Source organism: Arachis ipaensis, chromosome B08, assembly GCF_000816755.2.
Source record: "Arachis ipaensis cultivar K30076 chromosome B08, Araip1.1, whole genome shotgun sequence".
Classification (NCBI taxonomy): Eukaryota; Viridiplantae; Streptophyta; class Magnoliopsida; order Fabales; family Fabaceae; genus Arachis; species Arachis ipaensis.
In genome coordinates this window covers 120,436,121-120,460,392 of record NC_029792.2, presented here as the reverse complement: position 1 = coordinate 120,460,392, position 24,272 = coordinate 120,436,121, and the positions used below count along the sequence as shown (strand labels likewise).

General features: G+C 45.2%; 1 protein-coding gene and 1 long non-coding RNA gene across 2 annotated transcripts in view; one reads left to right on the top strand and one right to left on the bottom strand.

Moving 5' to 3' along the window:
* LOC110265756 overlaps window positions 1-17,898 on the bottom strand; it is a 23,297-nt gene extending 5,399 nt beyond the window's left edge. The window contains exons 1-4 of the long non-coding RNA XR_002352060.1: window positions 17,889-17,898; window positions 13,825-13,830; window positions 11,661-11,668; window positions 230-232 (exon numbers count right to left, since the gene is read on the bottom strand). This is a non-coding gene — a long non-coding RNA (uncharacterized LOC110265756). The remainder of the gene's footprint in view (window positions 1-229; window positions 233-11,660; window positions 11,669-13,824; window positions 13,831-17,888) is intronic.
* Window positions 21,952-23,440, top strand: LOC107614192 (DNA damage-repair/toleration protein DRT100). The gene has a single exon (XM_016316424.2). It carries the CDS (start codon window positions 22,023-22,025, stop codon window positions 23,130-23,132), a length of 1,110 nt encoding a protein of 369 aa, XP_016171910.1. The 5' UTR covers window positions 21,952-22,022; the 3' UTR covers window positions 23,133-23,440.

Sequence of the window (24,272 nt, the reverse complement as noted above, 5' to 3'; positions counted from 1 at the left end):
TTAATTTTTACATATTATATATATATATATATATATATATATAGTTTAATTTTGATGCATTGACAATGTAAAACGTCTTACACAATTAGTCAATTATATTTTTTTAATTATCATCCCGCATTCAATGTGAAATAGAATTATTTTTATTAATATGTCTATTCATACCCTGGGTCAAACTATCCGACTCGGGATGTTTAGCGACAAAGCGACCGACCTCTTCAGGTCAGACTATCTGACATCTTCTCAAAGAGCTCGGCCAAATTGTCAGGAAAGCCCAATAAAGGGCCCAAATAGAGGAACACGACCCAAATTCAAAGGCAGCCCAAGCCTATAGAGATAAAGGTGGTTCCCTTGAAGATAAGATGACCTCACCCAAAGATAAGATAAGATAAAGATAACTAACTTATCTTATCTAAAAAGGTCACTCCACACCATTATAAATACACTGGAGCACCCAGGTATAACTCATACTCTGATTCTCCTAAAAACCTGTTTAATACCCTTGCTAACTTAAGCATCGGAGTCCCTTGCAGGTACCCCCACCCTCCGGTGACTAAGGATCAGCAGCATAGTCAGTTCAACAAGTCGGACACAACCGCTCCGGCCGTCACTCACCAGCCGGACACATCATCTCCGACCAATACAGAATATCTCATCCGAGATCGACCTACAGTTTCAGGTAACCCTCGGAACATTGGCACTGTTGTCAGAGAACCTGGAAGTCATCCCATCACCATGGCAGACGACCATGACAACGACCACGATTCGGATCTGGAAGATAGAACGCCGCACAAGAATGCGGACACTACACCAAAAGATACTCCTCAACCTAACAAAAACAACGATTCATCAACTGTGGGAGCCATGGAGGCACTTCAAGATCACTTAAAGCAACTCAAAAAAGAGGCGGAGCATCAATGAGAAGCTGAGAAAAACCTACAAAGGGAAATAAGACGACGCCGGAAATTGGAGGACAAACTCCTAAAAATCGAAGCCGATCTCAAGGCCAAAGCTAATCGATCCTCTCATGAGGATAGCTCCCGCAAGGACTAAGATCCATTTACCAAGGAGATCATGAAGACCAAAATCCCAAAAGACTTTAAACTCCCGGATATGACTTTGTACGATGGCACTACAGATCTCGGCCATCATCTCAGCAATTTCAGAAGTAGAATGTACCTCACCGACGCCTCAGATGCAGTTCACTGCAAAGCCTTTCCAACTACTTTAACAAAGATAGCAATTAGATGGTTTGACAATCTACCTCCTAGATCCATCTCAAGCTTCGATGACTTAGCCAAAAAGTTTCTGGCCAGATTCTCCATCCAAAAAGATAAGGCTAAACACGCCCTAAGTCTATTAGGAATCAAGCAAGGAGATCGGGAAAGTCTTCGCAACTACATGGAAAGATTCAACAAAACATGCCTGGACATACAAAGCCTACCAACAGAGGCCGCCATTATGGGCCTCATCAATGGCCTGCGAGAGGGACCTTTTAGTCAATCTATATCGAAAAAACACCCCACATCTCTGAACGAAGTGCAAGAATGAGCGGAGAAGTACATCAACATAGAGGAAAACTCTCGACTAGGAGACACCTCAAAATCCAGATTCACCTATCCCTCCCGGGATAAGGATAAAGAGTCCAAAAAGAAGGAAGATCGACATGGGGAAAAAATAAAAAAATACCACAATTACACCCCTCTTCGGGTATCCCTTGTGGATGTCTACAGAGAAGTCTGCCACACTGAAAAAATACCCCCATCTCGACCACTCAAAGGCAAAAAAGGAGGAGGAAATCGGACCGAATATTGTGAATACCATCGAATCCGCGGGCATTCCACCAACAAATGTTTTGACTTAAAGAATGTCATAGAAAAACTAGTAAGAGAAGGGAAATTAGATCGGTATCTAGCCACCCGGGACGATGAGCAAAGAAAAAGAAGAAGGGACGAAGATGTCGGACGAACCGAGCGATCACCTCGTACACCAGAAAGACACATCCATATGATACACGGAGGGTTTGCAGGAGGAGGAATCTCCAAATCATCTTGCAAAAGATATCTTAAAGAAGTATATCATGTTGAGGGAAAGGAGGAAGCACCCGACATCCCTGCAATTACTTTCACCAAAGAAGACGCATCCGGTATCATCTCAGGACACGACGATCCCATGGTCATCACCATTATACTGGCAAATGCAAATCTCCACCACACACTGATAGACCAAGGGAGCTCCGCCGACATCTTATTCAAAACTGCCTTCGACAAGCTCGGCCTGGAAGAAAAAGAACTTAGAGCATATCCGAACATCCTGTTCGACTGGGAGACACCCCAGTGCAACCACTTAGATACATCTCACTACATACAACCTTCGGAAAAGGAAACCAGTCAAGAACACTCAAGATAGACTACATCGTGGTCGACGTGAGTTCTGCCTACAACGCCTTAATAGGTCGGACAACATTGAATCAGCTCGGTGCAATAGTCTTGACTCTACATTTATGCATGAAATTCCCAATTACGGAAGGGGTAGCTACAATAAAAGCAGACCAGAAGACGGCGCACCGCTATTACAACGAAAGTCTAAACCTCAGAGGCAGAGGAGAAGAATTCCACACAATCGAACTCAGTGGAGTTCAGAGGCAGGAAGAACTCCGTCCACAACCCGAAGGTAAAGTAGAGAAAGTCCAGATCGGAGATATCCCGGACAAAACAACCAATATTGGTACGATCCTAAAAGGAGACATAAAAGAATCACTCGTACAGTTCTTACAAGATAATGTCGACCTCTTTGCATGGAAGGCTGCAGACATGCCGGGCATTGACCCCAAATTAATGTGCCACAAGTTGGCGGTCTACCCAGGATCTCGGCCAGTACAACAGAGGCGAAGAAAGCTTGGGCTAGAACGATCCCAAACTGTGGAAGAGCAGGTACAAGCTCTACTGGAGGCAGGATTCATAAGAGAAGTCAAGTACCCACTATGGCTAGCTAACGTTGTCTTGGTGAAAAATCAAATGGGAAGTGGCGAATGTGCACCAACTATACTGATCTCAATAAAGCCTGCCCAAAAGATCCTTATCCACTTCCAAGTATCGACGCTCTGGTAGATGCCTCCTCCAGATATAAATACCTCTCGTTTATGGATGCATATTCGGGATACAATCAAATCCCAATGTATCCACCCGACCAAGAAAAAACTTCGTTCTTAACCCCAAAAGCAAACTACTGCTACATCGTCATGCCTTTTGGTCTTAAAAACGCGGGAGCTACTTATCAAAGATTAATGAATAAGGTCTTTACGGATCACATTGGAAAAATCATGGAAGTCTATGTGGACGACATGTTAATAAAGACGCAAAGTGAAGAGACGATATTGTACGACCTGACCCAAGTGTTCGACACTATAAGAAGGTATGGCATGCGACTCAATCCTGCAAAATGCACCTTCGCAGTAGAAGCTGGCAAATTCTTGGGTTTTATGCTCACACAAAGAGGAATCGAGGTAAATCCGGATAAATGCCGGGCCATACTCGACATGAAGAGCCCCACTTGTGTCAAAGAGGTACAACAACTCAACGGGAGGTTGGCAGCCTTGTCCAGATTTCTAGCCGGATCGGCAATAAGATCTCTCCGCTTCTACGCCACTCTAAGGAAGGGAAAGAAGTTCAAATGGACAACGGAGTGAGAGCAAGCCTTCCAAGATTTCAAAAGATTCATGGGACAACCACCTATCCTAACTCGGCCACGGGAAGGAGAACCACTCATATTGTACCTCGCAGTAGGAAGTCGGGCAGTAGCCTCAGCACTAGTTCGAGAAGACGACAGTGGGCAACAACCCGTATACTTCATCAGTAAAGCATTACAAGGATCCGAGCTGAACTACCAAAAAATAGAAAAATTTGCCTACGCCCTCATACTAACATCTCGACGACTTCGTCCATACTTCCAAGCTCATACTATTAGGGTTCGGACCAACCAGCCTATAAAAGGGATTTTGCATAAAACAAACCTAGCAGGCAGAATCTTGTAATGGGCAGTCGAGTTGTCCGAATTTGATCTTCAATACGAAGCTCGGACAGTCATCAAATCACAATACCTGGCCGACTTCATCGCAGAATTTACAGACACCCCAGAACTCCCCACAGAATGGAATATCTACGTGGACGGTTTCTCAAATAAAACTGGAAGCGGCGCGGGTGTGATAATTAAAAGCGACCAAGGAACCCAAATCGAACTCTCCCTCAAATTCGGGTTCCCTGCCTCAAACAACCAAGCAGAATATGAGGCACTACTAGCTGGTTTGAAGCTGGCTAGGGAGGTTGGAGCTCAAAAGCTTATCATCTTCAGCGACTCGCAAGTAGTCACTTCACAAATAGCAGGGAGCTACCAAGCCAAATATCCCACCATGAAAAAGTACTTGGAAAAAACCAGGGAAAAGCTCGGACAACTCGGAGAATATGAAGTCCGTCACATACCCCGAGAACAGAATGCCCGAGCTGACGCACTCTCAAAACTAGCCAGCACCAAACCAGGGGACAACAATAGAAGCCTCATCCAAGAAATGCTGCAGAACCCGTCAATCTCGGAAGAAGAAAAAATCCTAGCCATAACAGGTCAGGATCAAGGATGGATGACTCCCATAATTAACTACCTCAAAACAGAAACACTCCCCACAGATGAAAAGGAGGCAAAGAGGTTAAAACAGGAGGCACAATACTACACTATCATAAATAATACTCTATACAAAAGAGGGATTTCAATACCATTGTTAAAATGTGTGCCGACTTCCAACACAAAGGAAGTTCTAGAAGAAATACACAGTGGCATTTGTGGCAACCATCTCAGAGCGCAAGCACTTACCAAAAAAGTACTCCGGGCAGGATTTTATTGGCCAACTCTACAAAAGGAAGCCACAGAGTTCGTAAAGACATGTCCGCCATGTCAAAAACATGCCAACTTTCACATCGCCCCGCCAGAGGAACTCATCAGCGTGACCTTACCTTGGCCATTCGCAAAATGGGGACTCGACCTTCTCGGACCCTTCCCTCAGGGATCGGGACAAGTCAAATTCCTCATAGTAGGGGTAGACTATTTCACAAAGTGGATCGAAGCAGAACCCCTAGCTAACGCCACTGCTCAAAGAAGTCAAAAATTCCTATATAGAAACATTGTCACAAGGTTCGGGGTTCCATACTCTATCACCACAGACAATGGCACCCAATTCACAGATGCAGGCTTCAGAAAGTTAGTGGCCGACTTGAACATAAAATAACAATTCACCTCCGTAGAACATCCCCAAGCTAATGGACAAGCCGAAACTGCCAACAAAGTCATATTGGCTGGGCTGAAACGGAGGTTACAGGACGTAAAGGGAGCCTGGGCTGAGGAGCTTCCACAAGTCCTATGGGCATATCGAACAACGCCACATTCCACCACAAAGGAATCACCCTTCCGATTAGCGTACGGAACGGAGGTAATGATCCCAGTGGAGATTGAAGAAGGATCGCCTAGAGTGATCCACTATAATGAAAAAGCCAACTCCCAACTTCAAAGGGAAGAACTCGACCTACTTCCAGAAGTCCAAGAAAGAGCTCGGATCAGGGAAGAGGCATTAAAACGTCGAATGGCTTCGAGATATAATCAAAGGGTAGTGCCACGAGGTTTTTTTGAGAATGACCTCATCCTAATCCGAAATGATATAGGAACGACTCGACCTGGAGAAGGAAAGCTGGCAGCAAACTGGAAAGGACCCTACCGAGTTATAGAAGTACTTGGAAAGGGCTACTACAGACTGTCCGAACTCGATGGGCGAGAGCTTCCTAGGTCATGGCACGCCTGCAACCTAAGAAGGTACTATAGTTAGGGATGATAAAGGATCTTAGGATAAGGCGCACTCTTTTTCTTGAAAAGGTTTTTTAACGAGGCGCCAAGCCAAGACCTATAAATTGCCCAACTTAGAGGGATAAATCTTCCACATGTATATATTTGCATTCTCTTTTGAATAAAATCTGTTTAGATCTTCTACAAATTTGCAAGCCACATTAATCTGAAACATTCATCGTCCGATTATAAAGCTACAGATCGGCAGAAAGTGAAAATCAAATTCACTGCACGATCACAATAAAGACCAACAGAGATGAAAACCAAATTCATTAAAAGGTCGACCAAATGTGGATTAAACCCAATTTCTACAAATCGGCAAAGATGAAAACAGAATAATGCAAGAAGTTATCGAAAGTGATCCATAGAAAGGATCTGACGAGGTCTTAATAAAATGGATTGCTAAAAAATAACTTAAAGACTGGCCGACGTAAAGAAGTCGGACCAGTCGTAATAACCAAAGTTATAAGTAAATCCCTGGAAAGAGGTCTGGCCAGCCCTATAAAAGAGGATTATTATAGCTTAGAATGGCCCGACATGATGAAGTCGGCCCCAAAACATAAAAAGTTATAGAAGTAATCCCTGAAAGAGACCTGAACAAGGTCCAAGAAAGAGGATTACAAAAATAACTTAGAAGGACCCGACATGATGAAGTCGGCCCCAAAACATAAAAGTTATAGAACTAATCCCTGAAAGAGACCTGAACAAGGTCCAAGAAAGAGGATTACAAAAATAACTTAGAAGGGCCCGACATGATGAAGTCGGCCCCAAAACATAAAAGTTATAGAACTAATCCCTGAAAGAGACCTGAACAAGGTCCAAGAAAGAGGATTACAAAACTAACTTAGAAGGGCCCGACATGATGAAGTTGGACCCAAAACATAAAAGTTGTAGAAGTAATCCCTGAAAGAGACCTGAACATGGTCCAAGAAAGAGGATTACAAAAATAACTTAGAGGGGCCCGACATGATGAAGTCGGCCCGAAATATAAAGTTATAAAAGCAATCCCTGAAAGAGACCTGAACAAGGTCTAAGAAAGAGGATTACAAAAATAACTTAGAAGGGCCCGACATGATGAAGTCGGCCCCAAAATATAAAAGTTATAGAAGTAATCCCTGAAAGAGACCTGAACAAGGTCCAAGAAAGAGGATTACAAAATAACTTAGAAGGGCCCGACATGATGATGTCGGCCCCAAAACATAAAAGTTATAGAAGTAATCCCTAAAAGAGACCTGAACAAGGTCCAAGAAAGAGGATTACAAAAATAACTTGGAAGAGCCCGACATGATGAAGTCGGCCCGAAATATAAAGTTATAAAAGCAATCCTTGAAAGAGACCTAAATAAGGCCCAAGAAAGAGGATTACAAAAATAACTTAGAAGGACCCGACATAACGAAGTCGGCCTCCCAAAAATCCTAACGTTATAAAAAGTAATTCCTAGCAGAGACCTCACAAAAGGTCCAAACAAAACAGGATTACTAGAAAAAACTTCAGAAGCCGACATAACATCCACAATCCCAAAGGAATCAAAGCCACAAGTATGAAACACAAAGGCAATCCAAAGAGGTCGAGCAACAAGGCTCCAACACTACCAAAAAACCTAAAAAAGGTATCAAGATAGATAAAAACCGACATGATATGGAAAGCATAAAGTTATAATAATAACAAAATGAAGTCACTAAACAAGCAACTAAAAAAGTGTCAACAGTCAGCAAACATTACAAAAAGAAAGTTTAAAAGCCCACAGGCCGGGCTATCTACACAAAACATTTACATAATCAGGGAAGATCCGAAGGCTTCTCGGCAGCACAAGGTGAAGGAGGGTGAGTCTGAATGGGAACAGCATCCACTGTCCCATCATCCCGGTTTAAAATTTGACAATCAGGTTCCGACACGGAATGACCAACCTCGGCTAAAGGAACTGAAGAAGTTGGCACCACAGAGGCTTTGGCAGCAGGCACAGAGGGAGGTTCAACATCATCGTCTTCAGGAAGGTCGTCAGGGACAATCTTGCCATCCTTTACAACATTGTCCAGACTGAAGAGAGTAAGGTCGACCTCGGGTGCAAGAACTCGAACCTGCTCCTTCAGGTTCTCATAAGCAGCAGTTACGCTGCCTACAAGGTGACCCTGGAGCTCAGCATAATCAACCTGGGCAGACTCTAACTCCTCCCTAAAATGCATCACTTCCCTGTAGGCCGTGACATAGCTATCCTTGTGCCTCAATGCTGTATCTTCAGCCAACCTCACAGAAGCCGCCAAGGCAACAGAACTAGCCATTTCGCCCTCCAACTCCTTCTCTAGCTTGGTCACTTTCACTTGGAGCTCCTCCTTCAAACCCTTCATACGGTCGAACTCTTGCTTAGCCTCCTCCATAAAGGCTTTGGTAGCATGAAGAGGGAGTTCTTGGGCAGTTCGGTACAGGGCAGCTCCCATATGTGCCATCTTGACGCTACTCCGAGTAATAAAATCCAAGTGGCGAAGGAGAGAGACATCGTCGGTAGGAATGGTACCATAAGGACCAATCTGCTAATCGACAAACTCAACCGCGTCAAAGTCAAGGGCATCAAGGTTGAAAGGCTCATTTGTTTTTTGTTTTTTGTTTGGAGGAGCACCAGAAGTGGCAACAGAAGCTTGAGGAGGATCAACCAAATGAACCCAGGGAGTAGGGATTACCTTCCTCGCCCCCGGTGAGCTCGGTATGGCTGGCTTCGACTGAACCTGGGACGACCCCCCCCGGCCGCCTTAGCCGAGACGTTTTGAGCTGCAGTAGCCTTCCTTGCCCTTTTAAAGGCCTTCATGGATTCATTATTTTTAATCATCTCTGCAAACAAAACATAACAGCAGGAAACCAAGTTACAAATCAGAAAAGAGCTTACAAGAGATAAACTCGACAAAACAAGTAAAACAAAAAAATTAACCACTACCCAGCTCAGCTCGGAGGAGAGAGGGGTTGGTTAAAAATTTCTTTGTATCGAGATGGGGAGGCTGCCCCCAGTTTTCTTCCAGCACAGTCACGAAAGCTTGCTCAGCCTCATCTAACATCTCGCACGTATATTTAGATACCATTACATTCTTTTGCCATTCCAAGGGAAAGGCAGGCTCATCATTCTCATCCAGAAAAAAAGGGTCGAGCTCCTTCAACAGCTCGGACCCTAAAAAAAGTAATTTTTGAAGTCACGAAAAGATTCATCAAACATGGAGAAAACCTTTTTTCCCTGGGAAGCTCGGAAAGAAACCCAAGCGGCTTTCTTGTTAACCACCCCAGGCTTTGTCAAAACAAAGAGATAAAAGAAGAGGGATTGTGAAGCAGGGATACCGAACTCATGACACAGAAATTGAAAGATTTTTATAAAACCCCAGGAATTGGGGTGAAGTTGGGATGGAGCTACATTACAGGACCATAATAGGTTGGTCTCAAAAGGGGTAAAGGGAAGAGTAATATTCATTTGACTAAAAAAGAAGTTGTAGGCGTAGAAAAAGGGACGCTCTCCAGCAACTCGGGTAGAAAAACAGACCATCTCCTCAGAATTTGGAGATACAACCTCATAGTTCTTTTTATCACTACCATTACCACAAATCTTATGAAATTGCCTAAGTTGCTGACAAAACTCAGAATCAACCAACGAAACACACAGAAGAACCATGGAATCCACCCAATCAGCCATGCCCTCAGGGACTTGGAAGATGTCTCAACAATATTTTTGCGAGAAAACATGAGGTCAACTAGTCCTATAACAAGGAAAGAAGATTGGATTACTAAAAAACATCTCGGATGAAAGCAAAACAACTCGGCCAACATAATCCAGCGCAGTACAAACAATAAAAGGAAACCCCAAGACCCACACCAAAGATCCAGGGGCATCCTTTGGAGGCAGGCACAGAACAAGGACTTAGGAAAACCTACAAGCTCACACCTTGATAACGACCCCTTTCAACTAAAGCAACACTTTGAGAAGAAGACTACAAGCCACAAATCAAAATAAAACCATCAAAATAAACTCCAGACTCACCGTCCCAGTTCGATTAACAAACAAAGCTACCAAGCAACAAAATGTATCAAATCATCGAAGACGCACCCCTTTTTCAGAGAAATAAAATCCTCCCAAACAAACAAAGAAAATCAAAACAAAGCATCGTTATCTTCTACAAAGTCCAGTAGCAAGGAAAGCTATCAACAGGGCAAAATCAAGGGGCAATCTTTTCAGAAGCAAACAAGTGCAGTTCACAAAACTCAAGAACAACTAGAAGCAAGCAGCAAAACATGCAAAGCCCTAAAAAGTCTCAGCAGAAATACCAGGAGTATGCATAAAAGACGAAAAATAAGCTAGAAAAAATACATCACAGTAACAAGCAAACACAAGACTACAAAAAGGTTCGAGCTTTCCAATATACATTCAGTCAGAATCAAAGCTTTACCAGAAAAAATGATAAGAACAATGAAAAGAAGAACCAATCTGAACAAAGGAAGAAGCTTTGAAGAAGATTGAAGACGGAGAGACAGAATCACCTTTCGAAGCAAAGAAAAACACTAAGAAATCACCAAATGACATCGCAAGGAAGAAATGCGAAAACCGCAAACTTCAGGAAACAGAAAGAGAGAAAGAAAAGGGAAGTTACGGAGAAGAGAAACCGTTTTGTTCGAGTGTGAAATTCAAAATAGAGAGGTTAAGAGAAACGGGGCAATTAAAAACCAATTAATGAGGGTATTAAAACCCTCGCATATTCCCAAGGCTAAGAGCGCTAATGCAAAAGCGCGCGCTTTTAAGAAGAAGCAAAAGAAAACATTCCATATTCAAAAAGGAAGAACGCTACAAAGATGAAGTCGACAAGATGCTCGAGTTCGGCTTCACCAGAGAAGGATCGAAGTTCTAAAACTAAGACTCGACCTCAAAAAGAAAAGACCGAGCTCGAGCAGGGGCACTGTTCATTCCCTGGGTCGAACTATCCGACCCGGGATGTTTAGCGACAAAGCGACCGACCTCTTCAGGTCAGACTATCCGACCTCTTCTCAAAGAGCTCGGCCAAATTGTCAGGAAAGCCCAATAAAGGGCCCGAATAGAGGAACACGACCCAAATCCAAAGGCAGCCCAAGCCTATAGAGATAAAGGCAGTTCCCTTGAAGATAAGATGACCTCACCCAAAGATAAGATAAGATAAAGATAAACTAACTTATCTTATCAAAAAAGGTCACTCCACACCATTATAAATACACTGGAGCACCCAGGTATAACTCATACTCTGATTCTACTAAAAACCTGTTTAATACCCTTGCTAACTTAAGCATCAAAGTCCCTTGCAGGTACCCCCACCCTCCGGTGACTAAGGATCAGCAGCATAGCCAGTCCAACAAGTCGGACACAACCGCTCCGGCCGTCACTCACCAGCCGGACACATCATCTCTGACCAGTACAGAAGATCTCATCCGAGATCGACCTACAATTTCAGGTAACTCTCGGAACAATGTCGTTATGTAATTAAATGGGATTAAGTACTTTTTTCGTTCCTAAGGTCTAGGGTGAAAATCAAATTCGTCCCCAACCTTTTTTTGTTATTAAAATCATCTTCAACGTTACTAAACGTTATAAAATCATCCTTTTCATAACAAATAATAATGCTTTGACGATTTTGCCCTTAAAACAAAAATAAAAAACCCCTTTCCCACTAACCCCCTCTGTCCCCCTGCATCTTCATCATCTCTCTCTCTCTGTCTTTCTCTCTTTCAACCACCACCCACCACCACCACCACCACCATCAATTATCCTTAACTCTTTTCACTTGAATCCCTTACCCAACACAAAATCACACTCAGACCTCAACAAGCTCCAACAAAGAAAGTGAGATTTAGGGATGCGATGGAAAGTACAACGAGGAGAAAAGCTGCTACTGCTGGCACTTGCTTACCGGAGGGAGAGAAAGAGAAGGTATATGACAGAAGGAGGGGTTATTGCTGCATTCGCTGCTGTTGCTGCTGGTTCATCACGGTTGCCGCTGGTTTGTCGCTTCTGCCGCTGGAGCCTACCAAGTGTGGGTGTTATTCCGGTGATATCAAGTTCTGCCTGAGACGACGTCGTTATTCGAAGCCATCAAACTCTTCCACACTCCATCGAACTAATTCCGCCGCCGCTTAACTATTTGTGATTCTCACTTCAAAATTGAATTGCTGTTGTCATTTATTGTTGTTGTTTAGATGATAGGGTGGCTGACATTGTGATAGATGAAAAGTTATGATTAGTGTTAGAGTTAACGGTTGTGGGTGGTATGGTAGTGGTGGTGTTAGAGATGAGAGAGTGAGAGAGAGAGAGAGAGAGAGAGAGAGAGAGAGAGGTGGAAAGGGATGGGAAGAGAAGGGGACAGGGGTTAGTGGTGAGGGTGGTGGAGAAGGGTTTTTTTGTTTTCGTTTTAAGGGTAAAATCATCAAGACATTATTATTTTTTATGAAAATGATGATTTTAAAACGTTTAGTAACGTTGAGAATGATTTTAATAACAAAAAAAAAGTTGAAAACGAATTTAATTTTCACCACAGACCTTAGAAATGAAAAAACTTTTTAACCCTAATTAAATGTATGTGTAAATCTATTTTACACTAATAATATATCAAAATTAAACTTTTTATATATATTGGCGGGACAAATATTTTCTAAATCCAACTCTCCAAACCTTGCTCCACCAAAAACTTACCTCGTAACAAATCGAATAATTACCTATCTGACCGGATAGAGGCAGAGAAAAAGGTAGAATATCCATAAGTTCAGGAAGTATTGTCACCCCCTACTTGGTGCAAGTAATTGGAGATTAGAATTCAAACATGTGTATTGGGAGAAAAATATAGAGGAGTGGGATGGCAAGCAAAAGAGTCTGAAAAGCCATTGAATTCTTTATTTTGTTGATGTTTTTTAATTTCTCTAGTTCTTAGGCAAGTTGTTGTTGATAATTACAAACAGGTGACTCTATCTCGTATTGTTTCTTTTCCTTTGTTCTGCCTTTTGAATACCAAAAAAAAGAAAGAGTTTGACTAGAAAATTTATTAGGAGTTTAAGATATGAAAATATTTTTTTAAAATTTTTTATTGATCACTTTAATACATAAAAAAATACATATAAAATAAACAAAAAAATTGTTCGGAACGTCGGGTTACCGGACAGTTCGAGTGGTAGGATGTGCGAGAAGATGGGTCTCTGTCTTGGTTTGGGCACTGGGAACGGTTCGCGTGGGCTACCGATCTGACGAGCTCTTGATGAAGTGAGGGGAGTATCACCTGCAATGACACTCCGATGCCCAAGTCAGTAGAGTGTATAGGTGATGTGAGAATTTAGAGTAGGGTCACGTACCTTGGGGGAGGGGTAGGACCCTCCCCATATATACCATGTCAGGAGTGGGTCCCGCGAGGACAGACCCACCTTCCTCGAAGCTTCCCAATACAGCTGTAGTAGTGAGCTGTAAAGGACATGTGTCCGGGTCAGCCGTTGAGCATCTTGCGCCCGCCTCGTTCGAGTCGGGTGGCCTATGGATCGGGTCAGCCTGTATGACGTTTGGACTGGGCCGTAACAGTACCCCCAACGCGCCAGCAATGATCGTGAGTGTCGTTGGTGGCGTGTTATGTTCTCTCTTGTGCGTTGTCGTTTGGTCGGCTGCTCGTAGAGAGGACGTGCCTCTTGCGCGCGTATCTGTTTGTTGCTAGGGATAACCTTTCGTTGCCTCGTTCTTCGCGTCAGGCATTTAATGCTCATAATGGGTTATTACAAAATTATGCACGCAAAGACTATTTTTCTCTTGCCTTTCGTGCTTCTTGAGTCAGTTTCCTAATCCCTTGGTCAGTTTGTGCACTTCATTCCCATTTCATTTCCTTGTTCACCTTCTCCATTACATTCCTGTGCATTCGTTCCCCCTTACTTCCTTTCCAACCATCACAATTAACCTGGTAACACTTCCTCCTTCACTTTTTACTTCATGCGGTTTAAATTTATTGTTCATGCCTTGGTGTGCATGTTGTTCCCCCGATTGCCTTGCATGAATGACACTAGTGTTAGGTAGACGTAATAGGGGGGTTACCATTCCAATACACTGGTTTTTAGCCTTTGCTTAAGATTTTCTATGATTTTCTTTGGTCATGTTTGGTTGGATGAGCAAGCTGTAGTTTCTGGGTTAGTTCCGACCTCCCGGTCTTTTAGACTAACTGAGTGGTGCCCCCACTGTAGGTATGGCCCCCCGTCACATTGCACGGGCTTCCGCCTCAAGTGCGGCTTACGATCGGTATGCCTGGGTGACTTCTGATGTAAAGGATTCCCCTAACCAAATGGGTGTGGAGGAGCTGACCGAGTTTCGTCAAGCCGAGTACTTGTGCGGAGGGACTGACGAGGAATCTAATTATGATGTTTTCGTCCCCGCCCCCCATGAATGGATATACGAACTCAACCTACACTCCCCATGAATTGCCGACTGGATCTGGTTCTACAAGGCAATGTTTACCCAATTGGGGGTTCGCCTTCCTTTCTCTTCTTTCCAAATGGCGCTCCTTAACCGGTGTTCCGTGGCGTCGTCGCAGTTGCATCCGAACAGCTGGGCTTCCATCCACTGCTTCGAGATGGTGTGTGAATATTTAGAGCTTCCGGTGTCCGTCGACGTGTTTCTTTACTTCTTTACCCTTACGAATCCTTCTAAAGAAGGGAAGGCGAGAAATGGGTTCATATCCTTCCTTCTGCCCAGGGTCAGAGGATTTTTGGCTTGTTTGAGGACTCGTACCACGGGTTCAAGGACAAGTACTTTAAGGTACGTCTGGCCAAAGGTCGCCATCCCTTCTGGTTGTCGTTGGCAGGGCAATGCCTCATCCCGACATATTGGAGCTTCAGGGCGGGGTCAAATGCCTTTACTAAGGTAACATACAAAGGAATGTCCTCTGTGGATAAGAGAATTGCCGACGTGTTGTTGGCTGTGTTTGTAAAAAACCATGTGAAGCCCCACCTCCTTATGGGTGACCGGGAGGTCGCTAGAAATTATATTTGTGAGTAGCTTTAACTTGCATTTCTTGCATTACTGTTGCTTTAATTTGTTGCGCTGCTTCCGCGACTAATGGGTTTCACTATTTTGTTGCAGTGGGGATGTCTGCCGAAGTGACCGGCCTTGAAAATTTATTCAATACCTTCCTTGCTGGAGACAGCGATGAGGAGCAGGCCAACGAGAACCAGGAAGCTCCGCCTGAAAATAACGAGAATCAGGTGGTGCCTCCCCCCAATGCAGCCGAGGTGCCGGCCCAAAATACTGACGGGGCGCGTGTCTCTCCCGTCCGAGACGAGGCGGTCAGTACTGGCAAGGACTCGACCTCCAGCCCACAATTCGAGGAGGATGATGTGAAAGTCATAAGCAACCCGAAGAGGAAGAGGTCGTCCTCCAGCCTCGAAGGAGTCCTCACTGTGATGGAGAGGAACTTCGATACCGGGAACGTTATAGACTCCCAATTGCTTCCTGGCACGGAGAAATATTTCTATGGCTCCGACCTCCCTAGGCAGGCGAGGTGGATGTACCGTTCTCTCCTTCGCGGCGCTGCCATAGCAAGAAAGGCCGAGTTTGAGCTGTCGGGAATGCAGTCAGTGCAGAGAAAACTCGAGGCTTCTGTTCAGGCTAATAATAAAGTCAAGGTCGAAGTGGAAACACTTCGGGAACAGTTGTCCAGCGCCGATAAGAAACTCAAAGCTGCCGAGGAGAAGGCTATAGTTGCTGAGGAAAAATTGAAGATTTCTGACGCAGCCGTTTCCTAGCTAACCGAGAGGGAGCTGACTTCGGAGAGCCAGCTTAATACTGCTCAGGGTCGGGTGGTTGCTTTGGAGATGGAACACGACGAGGCCGCCTCGTCGGCTAAGACTGCTCAAATTGAAGCTGGAGATTTTAAGAAGAAGTACAAAGAGACCGTGAAATAGGGGAAGAGCGCCATACTGATGACTGAAGAGGCCCTTAAAGCCCAAGTGAAGCTCGTGGCCCCTGACTTCGACACATCGGCAATCGGGGTCTCTAAAACCATCAAGGATGGCAAGATTGTCGATATGCCGAAGAAGTGATCTCTGTACTCTTGTATGAATCTTGTAATTTTTGTTTTTGTGGACCTTGTCGCGTAGTTTGATGAACTTTGTTGTTGCGTATGTTGGATCTTGTAATTTTGAACTACTTTAGTAGTCGCTTGGTCATCTTACTATTACTGCTCTTCCCCGTTTACTCGGTAGTGCGTTTTCGTTCTATTTTATTACCGTTTTGTTGGTATTGGCTTATCGCTTGCATTTGTTTACCGTTGCGTTGGTAATTTGGCGAAGCCAAGTTGTGGCTTTATTATTGTTATAGCCGTTTGTTATGGTCTTAATTTGGTTGGTTTCCAGGGTGATCAGTCCCGGGATACCGTATCGTTTCCTCGTTTAGCACGTATCATGAGAAATTCGTTGTCATGGGATGTATGAAAGGGAAAAAGTAAATTTAACCACAAGTGAATATTAATCGGCAGTTGAACAAATCTATGGCAGTGATAAGTATTTGACAGAAGTAAATTATTTACTGATAAAGCAAAACCCGGGTCTTATTGAGCTGGTTAGGTCGCCTATTCGGCGTGCTTGGACTAAGAATAAAATATTCTTAAGTTACCCGCATTCCAAGTTCTTGGCACTTCCTTATTGTCGAGTCTTTCCAACTTGTAGGCACCCTTACCAATCACCTCTTTGACCCTGTAAGGGCCTTCCCAGTTAGCCGCCAGCTTGCCTTCCCCCTGAGTCGGCAGCCCGATGTCGTTGCGCCTCAGGACTAGGTCATTTTGTTCGAATTCTCTCTTGAGTATTTTAGCGTTGTAGCGCAGGGCCATTCTTTGCTTCAGCGCTGCTTCCGACAAATGGGCATTTTCTCTAGCCTTGTCTACTAGGTCTTTTTCTACGGCTTCCTCTACTCCTCCCAGAAGTAACCGTGGGCTCGGATCGCCGACCTCTACAGGTATCATAGCATCCACCCTATACGTCAGGCAGAATGGGGTTTCTCCCGTGGACGATTGCTGGGTTGTGCGGTAGGACCAGAGGACTGAGGCGAGTTCGTCAGCCCATGTTCCCTTTTTCTTATCAAGCCGCTTTTTGAGGCCTAGCAAGATGACCTTATTCGCGGCCTCAACTTGGCCGTTCGTCTGGGGGTGTTCCACGGATGAGAACTTTTGCTTTATACCCAAACCGGTGAGAAACTCTACGAACTTCTTATCAGTGAACTGCATCCCGTTATCAGAGATAATGACCTCAGGGATGCCGAATTGAGTTACCACCTGTCTCCACATAAACTTCTGACAATTGGATGAGGATATGTTGGCCAGTGGCTCAGCCTCTATCCACTTGGTATAGTAGTCGATAGCAACTATAAGGTACTTGACTTGCCCTGGACCGGCCGGAAAGGGTCCCAGGAGGTCGACTCCTCAATGTGAGAAAGGTTGGGAAGACGTCAATAGACTTAGCTCAGTTGCCGGCGCCCTGTAGAAATTGGCATTCTCCTGGTACTTGACGCATTTCCTTACGAATTCTTTGGAGTCCTTCATCATCGATGGCCAGTAATAACCAACTCTGATGAGCTTTCTTGATAGGGCTTTGCCCCCGATGTGGTGACCACAGCACCCCTCATGGACCTCTCTGAGCACATAGTCCGTTTGGTTGGGATGCAGGTATTTCAACAAGAGTTGGCTGAGTCCCTTCTTAAACAACTAACCTTGTATGATCACATATTTGGCCGCCTCCCTTCTCAACGCTTTCGCCGACTTCTCGCCATCAAGGAGCTTGCCGCTTTCCAAGAAATCAGTGATTGGGTCCATCCAAGAGGGATCTATCTTTGTCAAGTGGAGGGTGACCGCTGGTTCTTTTATCAAACCCTGAATGAGAGACCGATTGCCGCCCCCTGGTTTTGTGCTTGCTAGCTTGGACAGGATGTCTGCCCGTGCATTCCTTTCTCTCGGAACGTGTTGGATCCTGACCTCCTCGAATTGTTTGCTCAACTCTTTGACCCTCTCCAGGTACTTCTATAACAGTGAGTCTCTGGCTTGGTAGGTCCCATTGACCTGAGAAGTAACGACCTGCGAGTCACTGTAAACTTCTAGCCTTGTGGCTCCGACTTCCCTAGCCAGGATTAAGCCGCCCAGAAGGGGCTCGTACTCCGCTTGATTGTTTGACACCAGGAACTCGAACTTGATCGATTGTTCGTAGATGACTCCGGCTGGGCTTTCCAGGATGATCCCGGCACCTCCGAACATTTGGTTGGATGCCCCGTCTACGTGGAGCTTCCACCGTATGCTCGTTGTCTCGGTTGGATCTCCCGTTACTTCTACCAAGAAGTCGGCCATGGCCTGCGCCTTAATCGCATGCCTGGGTTCATACTGCAAGTCGTACTGGGATAGTTCGATGGCCCAAGTCATCATTCTTCCCGCTAAGTCAGGTTTCTGGAATACCTGGCGGATTCCCTGGTCTGTCCTCACAACCACTTGATGACCTTGGAAATACTGTCGCAATCTACGGGAAGAGGTCAGGAGTGTAAATGACAACTTCTCTAACTTGCTGTATCTCAATTCTGCTCTTTGCAGTGCTTTACTCACAAAGTAAATTGGTTGTTGGATCTTTCTTTCTTCTCGCACTAAAACCGCCGCCGTCGCTTCATCCGTTATGGCCAAGTACAGGTATAGTGGTTTTCCGACCTTGGGTCTCCCGAGAATAGGTGGTGTTGCAAGGATCTCTTTGAAATGCTTGAATGCTTCTTCACATGCCGGGGTCCATTCGAAATCTATCCCCTTCCTCATCAAGTTGAAAAACGGCAGGGCTTTTGTAGCCGACGCCCCGAGGAAGCGGGACAGTGCGATGAGCCTTCCTGACAACCTCTGAACGTCCTTAACGCAGCCCGAGCTCTTCATTTGAAGTATTGCTTGACACTTTTCAGGGTTGGCCTCCACCCCTCTCTGGGTTATCATAAACCCCAAAAACTTTCCTGCTTCCATGGAAAAGGCACACTTAAGCGGGTTGAGCCTCATGCCGTGTTGTCGGAGGGAAGCGAACACATTTCTTAGGTCGCTTAAGAGGTCCTCAGGTCGGGTGGTCTTTGCAAGGATATCATCCACGTATACTTCCACCGTTTTGCCTATGAGGTCGCCGAATATCTTGTTCATTAACCTTTGGTATGTGGCCCCAGCGTTCTTCATCCCGAATGGCATTACCTTGTAGCAATATATTCCCCCGGCGTTATGAATGCTATTTTTTCTTCATCTAGCCGGTGCATTGGTATCTGATTGTAGCTAGAATAAGCATCCATGAAGCTTAGATATCGATATCCTACCGCCGCGTCGACGAGCGCGTCAATGTTGGGTAGGGGGTAGCAGTCCTTGGGACATGCTTTGTTAAGATTGGAGTAATCCTTGCACATCCTCCAATTTCCATTGTGCTTTCTTACTAGAGCTACGTTCGACAGCCAAGTCGAGTAGTCGAGTTCCCGGATAAATCCCGCTTCGAGGAGGTTGGCCGTCTGTCTGAACACCTCCTCTGCTCTTTCTTGTGACATTTTCCTTCTCCTCTGAGCCACCGGTTTGGCCTCTGCCTTGACGGCCAAGCGATGCAACATGAGCTGCGGGTCTATCCCCGGCATGTCAGCTGGTGTCCAAGCAAATAGGTCGCCGTCAGCCCTGATCATTTCCATCAGAGGTTCCTTCAGGTCGTTAGCCCTGATCATTTTCCTTCTCGTCTGAATTGCCGACCCTGAACTTTTCAAGATCTCCCTTTGGTTCCGGCCTGGGTTTGTCATCGACCCTGGCATCTAGGTCGGCAAGAAAGACAACGAATGCTTCTTTAGATTTCTTTCTCAGGGAGAGGCTAGCGTTGTCGCATGTGACTGCCGTCTCTAGGTCTCCTCTGATGGTCCCAACTGATCCATCATCAGCTACAAACTTCATTAGCAATAGCTTGGTAGAGATCACCGCCCCAAATTCGTTGATGGTATTCCTCCCCAGGATGAGGTTGTAGGCCGTCGAGTCTCTTAAGACCACGAACTCTGCCATTAGCGACCTCTTCCCCATGCCTTCGCCTATGGAGACCAGGAGGGAAATTACGTCGTCTGGCTTGATGAAGTTGTCACCTAGGCCTACCACGCCGTGCTGGTGGCCTCAGAGGTCAGCGTCTCATAGGCTCAGGGCGTCAAAAACATTGCGAAACATGATATTGGAATTAGCTCCTGTGTCCACCAAGATCTGCTTTACTAGGCCGGTGCCCACCCTGGCTGTGATCACCATCGGCAGACTCTCCGCCACCCCATCAAACCATTGATCCTCGGGGCCGAAAGATATCAAGGGGAACCTGCGAGAGGTTGGTGCGGGGCCAGAGGACATAGCTAAAACCTTGGCGTCCTTCTTGCTAGCCGACTTCGACCTGGGAGGGGCATCCCTTCCAACCACCACATTCACCACGGTGAGGGCACGCTCCGTGTCCTCCTCGGGTTCCCGTCTCTGTTTTACGGTGCGGCTTTTGTCCTCGGTTGACCGGTCCCTCCACCTAGGTTTCCTTATCAGGTGGGCGAACTCGGCCAGCTTTCCTTCCTGGATGGCCTGCTAAGGTTACCGGGAAAGCTCGGCATCTCACTTCGTCACCTACCCCTTCCAGGTTCATCCTGGCCTCGAAGGCCGTTAGATGTTTCTGGGGATCCTGGGTACCGTCATAACTCATATCTGTCGGTTTGTCAAAGTGCTTTGGTAGTCGTACTCCAAGGATCGAGTGGTGGAAAGGGGTTGCCCCCATGACCACCGGTTGCCTTTCCCGATGTTCTCTGTTGGGTCGGCCTCTCCTCGTCCTTTCTCGGTGGTGTACTTGAGGTGGTCGGTTTCTTCTTCTTCGTTCTCTGTCGCTTTCCCAGTCTTCTTCTTCGGTGTCTCCCGTTGGCGATCTGTTGTAGACCAACGGGTCTCGCCTTCTCCTTGGCACCTCTCTGCTCTCTTGGCTTTCTGATTCTGTCCGGGGGTTCGGGGTGCGCCTGGAGCGACTCCTCCGGAGACTCCTTTCTCCCCTTGGAGTGGATTAGGAAGGCTCCTGGCTAGGAGTGGGCTGACGACTTTCACGGTTGGCTACTTCTCGCTCCAAGTTTTGCACCCTGTGGCGCAGCTCTTGTATTATCCTGGCGCTATCGCTGTTAGTCCCTCCAAAGGGTCGTCCCTCCATGTGTCGTGGGGGAGATCTGCTGCCTTCGCGAACGGTGGCTCCGACGGCTACCCCGCTACTTCGGGGATCTATCCCCTCCCCGCGGGTTCCGGCCCCACCGTCGGCCGCGCCAGAAACCAAAATCCATGTTAGAGAGAGTCCCCGCAGACGGCACCAATATTCGGTACGTCGGGTTATCGGATGGTTCAGGTGGTAGGATGTGCGAGAAGATGGGTCTCTGTCTTGGTTTGGGCGCTGGGAACGGTTCGCGTGGGCTGCCGATCTGACAAGCTCTTGATGAAGTGAGGGGGGTGTCACCTGCAATGACACTCCGATGCCCAAGTCAATAGAGTGTATAGGTGATGTGAGAATTTGGAGTAGGGTCACGTACCTTGAGGAGGGGTAGGACTCTCCCCATATATACCATGTCAGGAGTGGGTCCCGCGAGGGCAGACCCACCTTCCTCGAAACTTCCCAATACAGCTGTAGTAGTGAGCTGTAAAGGACGCGTGTCCGGGTCGGCCGTTGAGCATCTCGCGCCCGCTCATTTAGGTCTGGTGGCCTATGGATCGGGTCGGCCCGAATGACGTTTGGACTGTACCGTAACAAAAATAATATTCTTCTTCTATAAGCGTCTATAGACTTAATCACAGGTGAAAACTATTTTCTTACTCTTAAAAAAGTATGAATCTTGATTTAGCCAAGACTTATATTTCTATGATGATTATTAATCAAGATGTTAACCCCACCATTTGCAATTGCATGTGGCATGCATATGCCTACCACTCACTCGTTGAAGCTAATTAGCTTCAATAAAACCCAAAGCTTAACCCCACCAATTTTAACATAAACTCACTATCTCTCTATCACTGTCAAATTCGTTTTATTCACCAACCACTTATTCAGTTACTTGTATATAATAACCCATTACTCACAAACGTTAACCCACACACTCACACAACACACTTAAGTACATGGCTTCTTCTTCTTCGCTCTTGTTCCTTACTCTCTTTATCTTGTCCGTCATATCTGCCGTTACTGCCTGCCCGCCGTCAGACCGGGCAGCACTCATAGCCTTCAAGGACGCCCTGACCGAACCTTATCTCGGCATCTTCCAGACTTGGACGGGCAACGACTGCTGCCAGGGCTGGTACGGTCTCAGCTGCGATCCAAACACCCACCGTGTCACCGATATCAACCTCCGAGGCGAGTCACAAGACCTTATCTTCCAGAAGCTTCAACGCACCGGCTACATGACCGGAAATATCTCGCCGGAGATTTGCAAACTCACCGGACTTTCCACACTCGTGGTCGCCGACTGGAAGGCAATCTCCGGAGATATCCCCTCCTGCATTTCATCGTCACTTTCCTCGCTTCGAATCCTCGATCTCACCGGAAATCAGATCTCCGGTGATATTCCGGCCGACATCGGAAAGCTCCGGCGACTCACAGTTTTGAGCCTTGGCGACAATGCCATCTCCGGCAAGATTCCGAAGTCGATCGTCAACCTTGCCGGGCTCAAACACCTTGACCTCAGCAACAACCAAATCTCCGGCGCGTTGCCGTGGAATTTCGGAAATCTCAGAATGCTGAGTCGCGCCCTGCTGAGTCGAAACGAACTAACCGGTTCGATACCAAAATCAATTTTTAAAATGAACCGGCTTGCGGATCTTGATTTATCGATGAACCGGATTACCGGTTCAATCCCGGTTCAGCTTGGAAAAATGAAGGTTCTTTCAACACTTAAATTGGATGGCAACTCTATGTCAGGTCAAATACCTTCGAAATTATTGAGTAATTCGGGTATGGGTATATTGAATCTGAGCCGAAACGGGTTCGAGGGTGCTATACCCGATGTTTTTGGGGTAAGGACCTATTTTATGGCACTTGATTTGTCCCATAATAACTTGACCGGTAAGATACCCGGTTCGTTATCTTCGGTTCGGTTCGTTGGACACTTGGATCTGAGCCACAACCATCTTTGTGGAACCATTCCGATTGGATCACCTTTTGATCACCTCGATGCGGCGTCGTTTAGTGACAATGATTGCTTGTGCGGAAATCCATTGAAGAGTTGTGAATGAAAAAAAAAAAAAAATCTATTTTACTTTATCCTATAGTAGTAAAATAACGTGAAATCTCTTGGAAAGTGAAGCAAAGTGTGGTTTTAGATTTGTATTCATGATTTCATGTATTTGTTCTTGTGAAGTGATTTCTACTTATTTTAGATGTGCAAGTTGAAAAAAGAAAAATGCAATGGACAAAAAAGGGTAAAGGAGATGCATGTGCATGCTAGATGGGCATAGGTCAAGATGTTAGATTGGTCTGAATATTCCTTGTGGTGCATGTGATTTTTAGAGCTAAGTAACGTGGAGGATTTGGATGATGTTTCTTGATTTTCTTCACTTTCATTCTAGATTCTACAACCAAAGCCATGCATGTTTCCGAGGGAAAAATCATAATTATTAGTTGCCATAAAAATTGGAGAAAAAACTATGTTTCATCCACATGATACTTTTCAGATAACATTATTTTTGTTCTCAAAGATCCTGAACATCACTTCTTCATGTGATCGATTTTGAAGGGAAGTTTGTAGGAATGGTAATAGAGTTACGGGGACAAGTATTCCTTTCCATGCTTCTATTTTTGTTAAGAAAAATACTCATATTTTCTTTTTATTTGTCTTAGTTCTTTATTTATCAGTTTTTTTGTGGGAAAGGCTAATTTTTTGCGGATATATGTGAATATTAATTTTTTTTTTAAATTTCAAAAAAAAATTACAAAATAATAAAGCATAATACAAATAATTTAATATAACCTGACTTAACAGATAAGGATTAATTTTCTCTTTTATTGCTTAAGATGAAAAAAAAAAAACTGTTGTTTGATTGAAGAAACAAAAACCAAACTTTTTTGGGTGATAGAAAAGAGCAGAAGTAGAATTTTTCATTACAGATAAAATTCAATGTTCCTCTCCAATTCTCTCTAAAGGTGAAAAAATTATTCATAAACTCCATAACTATTCTCTATTTAAAAAACTTATACAACTTAAAATGAGTATTGTTCATACTCGGGGTCGAGCTACCCGACCTGGGATGATTGACGACAAAGCGACCGACCTCTTCAGGTCAGGCTACCCGACCTCTTCTCAAAGAGGTCGGCCAAATCAACAAGAGAGCCCAATAAAGGGCCCAAATAGAGGAACACAACCCAAATCCACAGGC

What these genes read in the sequence shown, in the direction of transcription:
- LOC107614192 (XM_016316424.2), top strand. Translation starts at nt 22,023, where the DNA reads ATGGCTTCTTCTTCTTCGCTCTTGTTCCTTACTCTCTTTATCTTGTCC.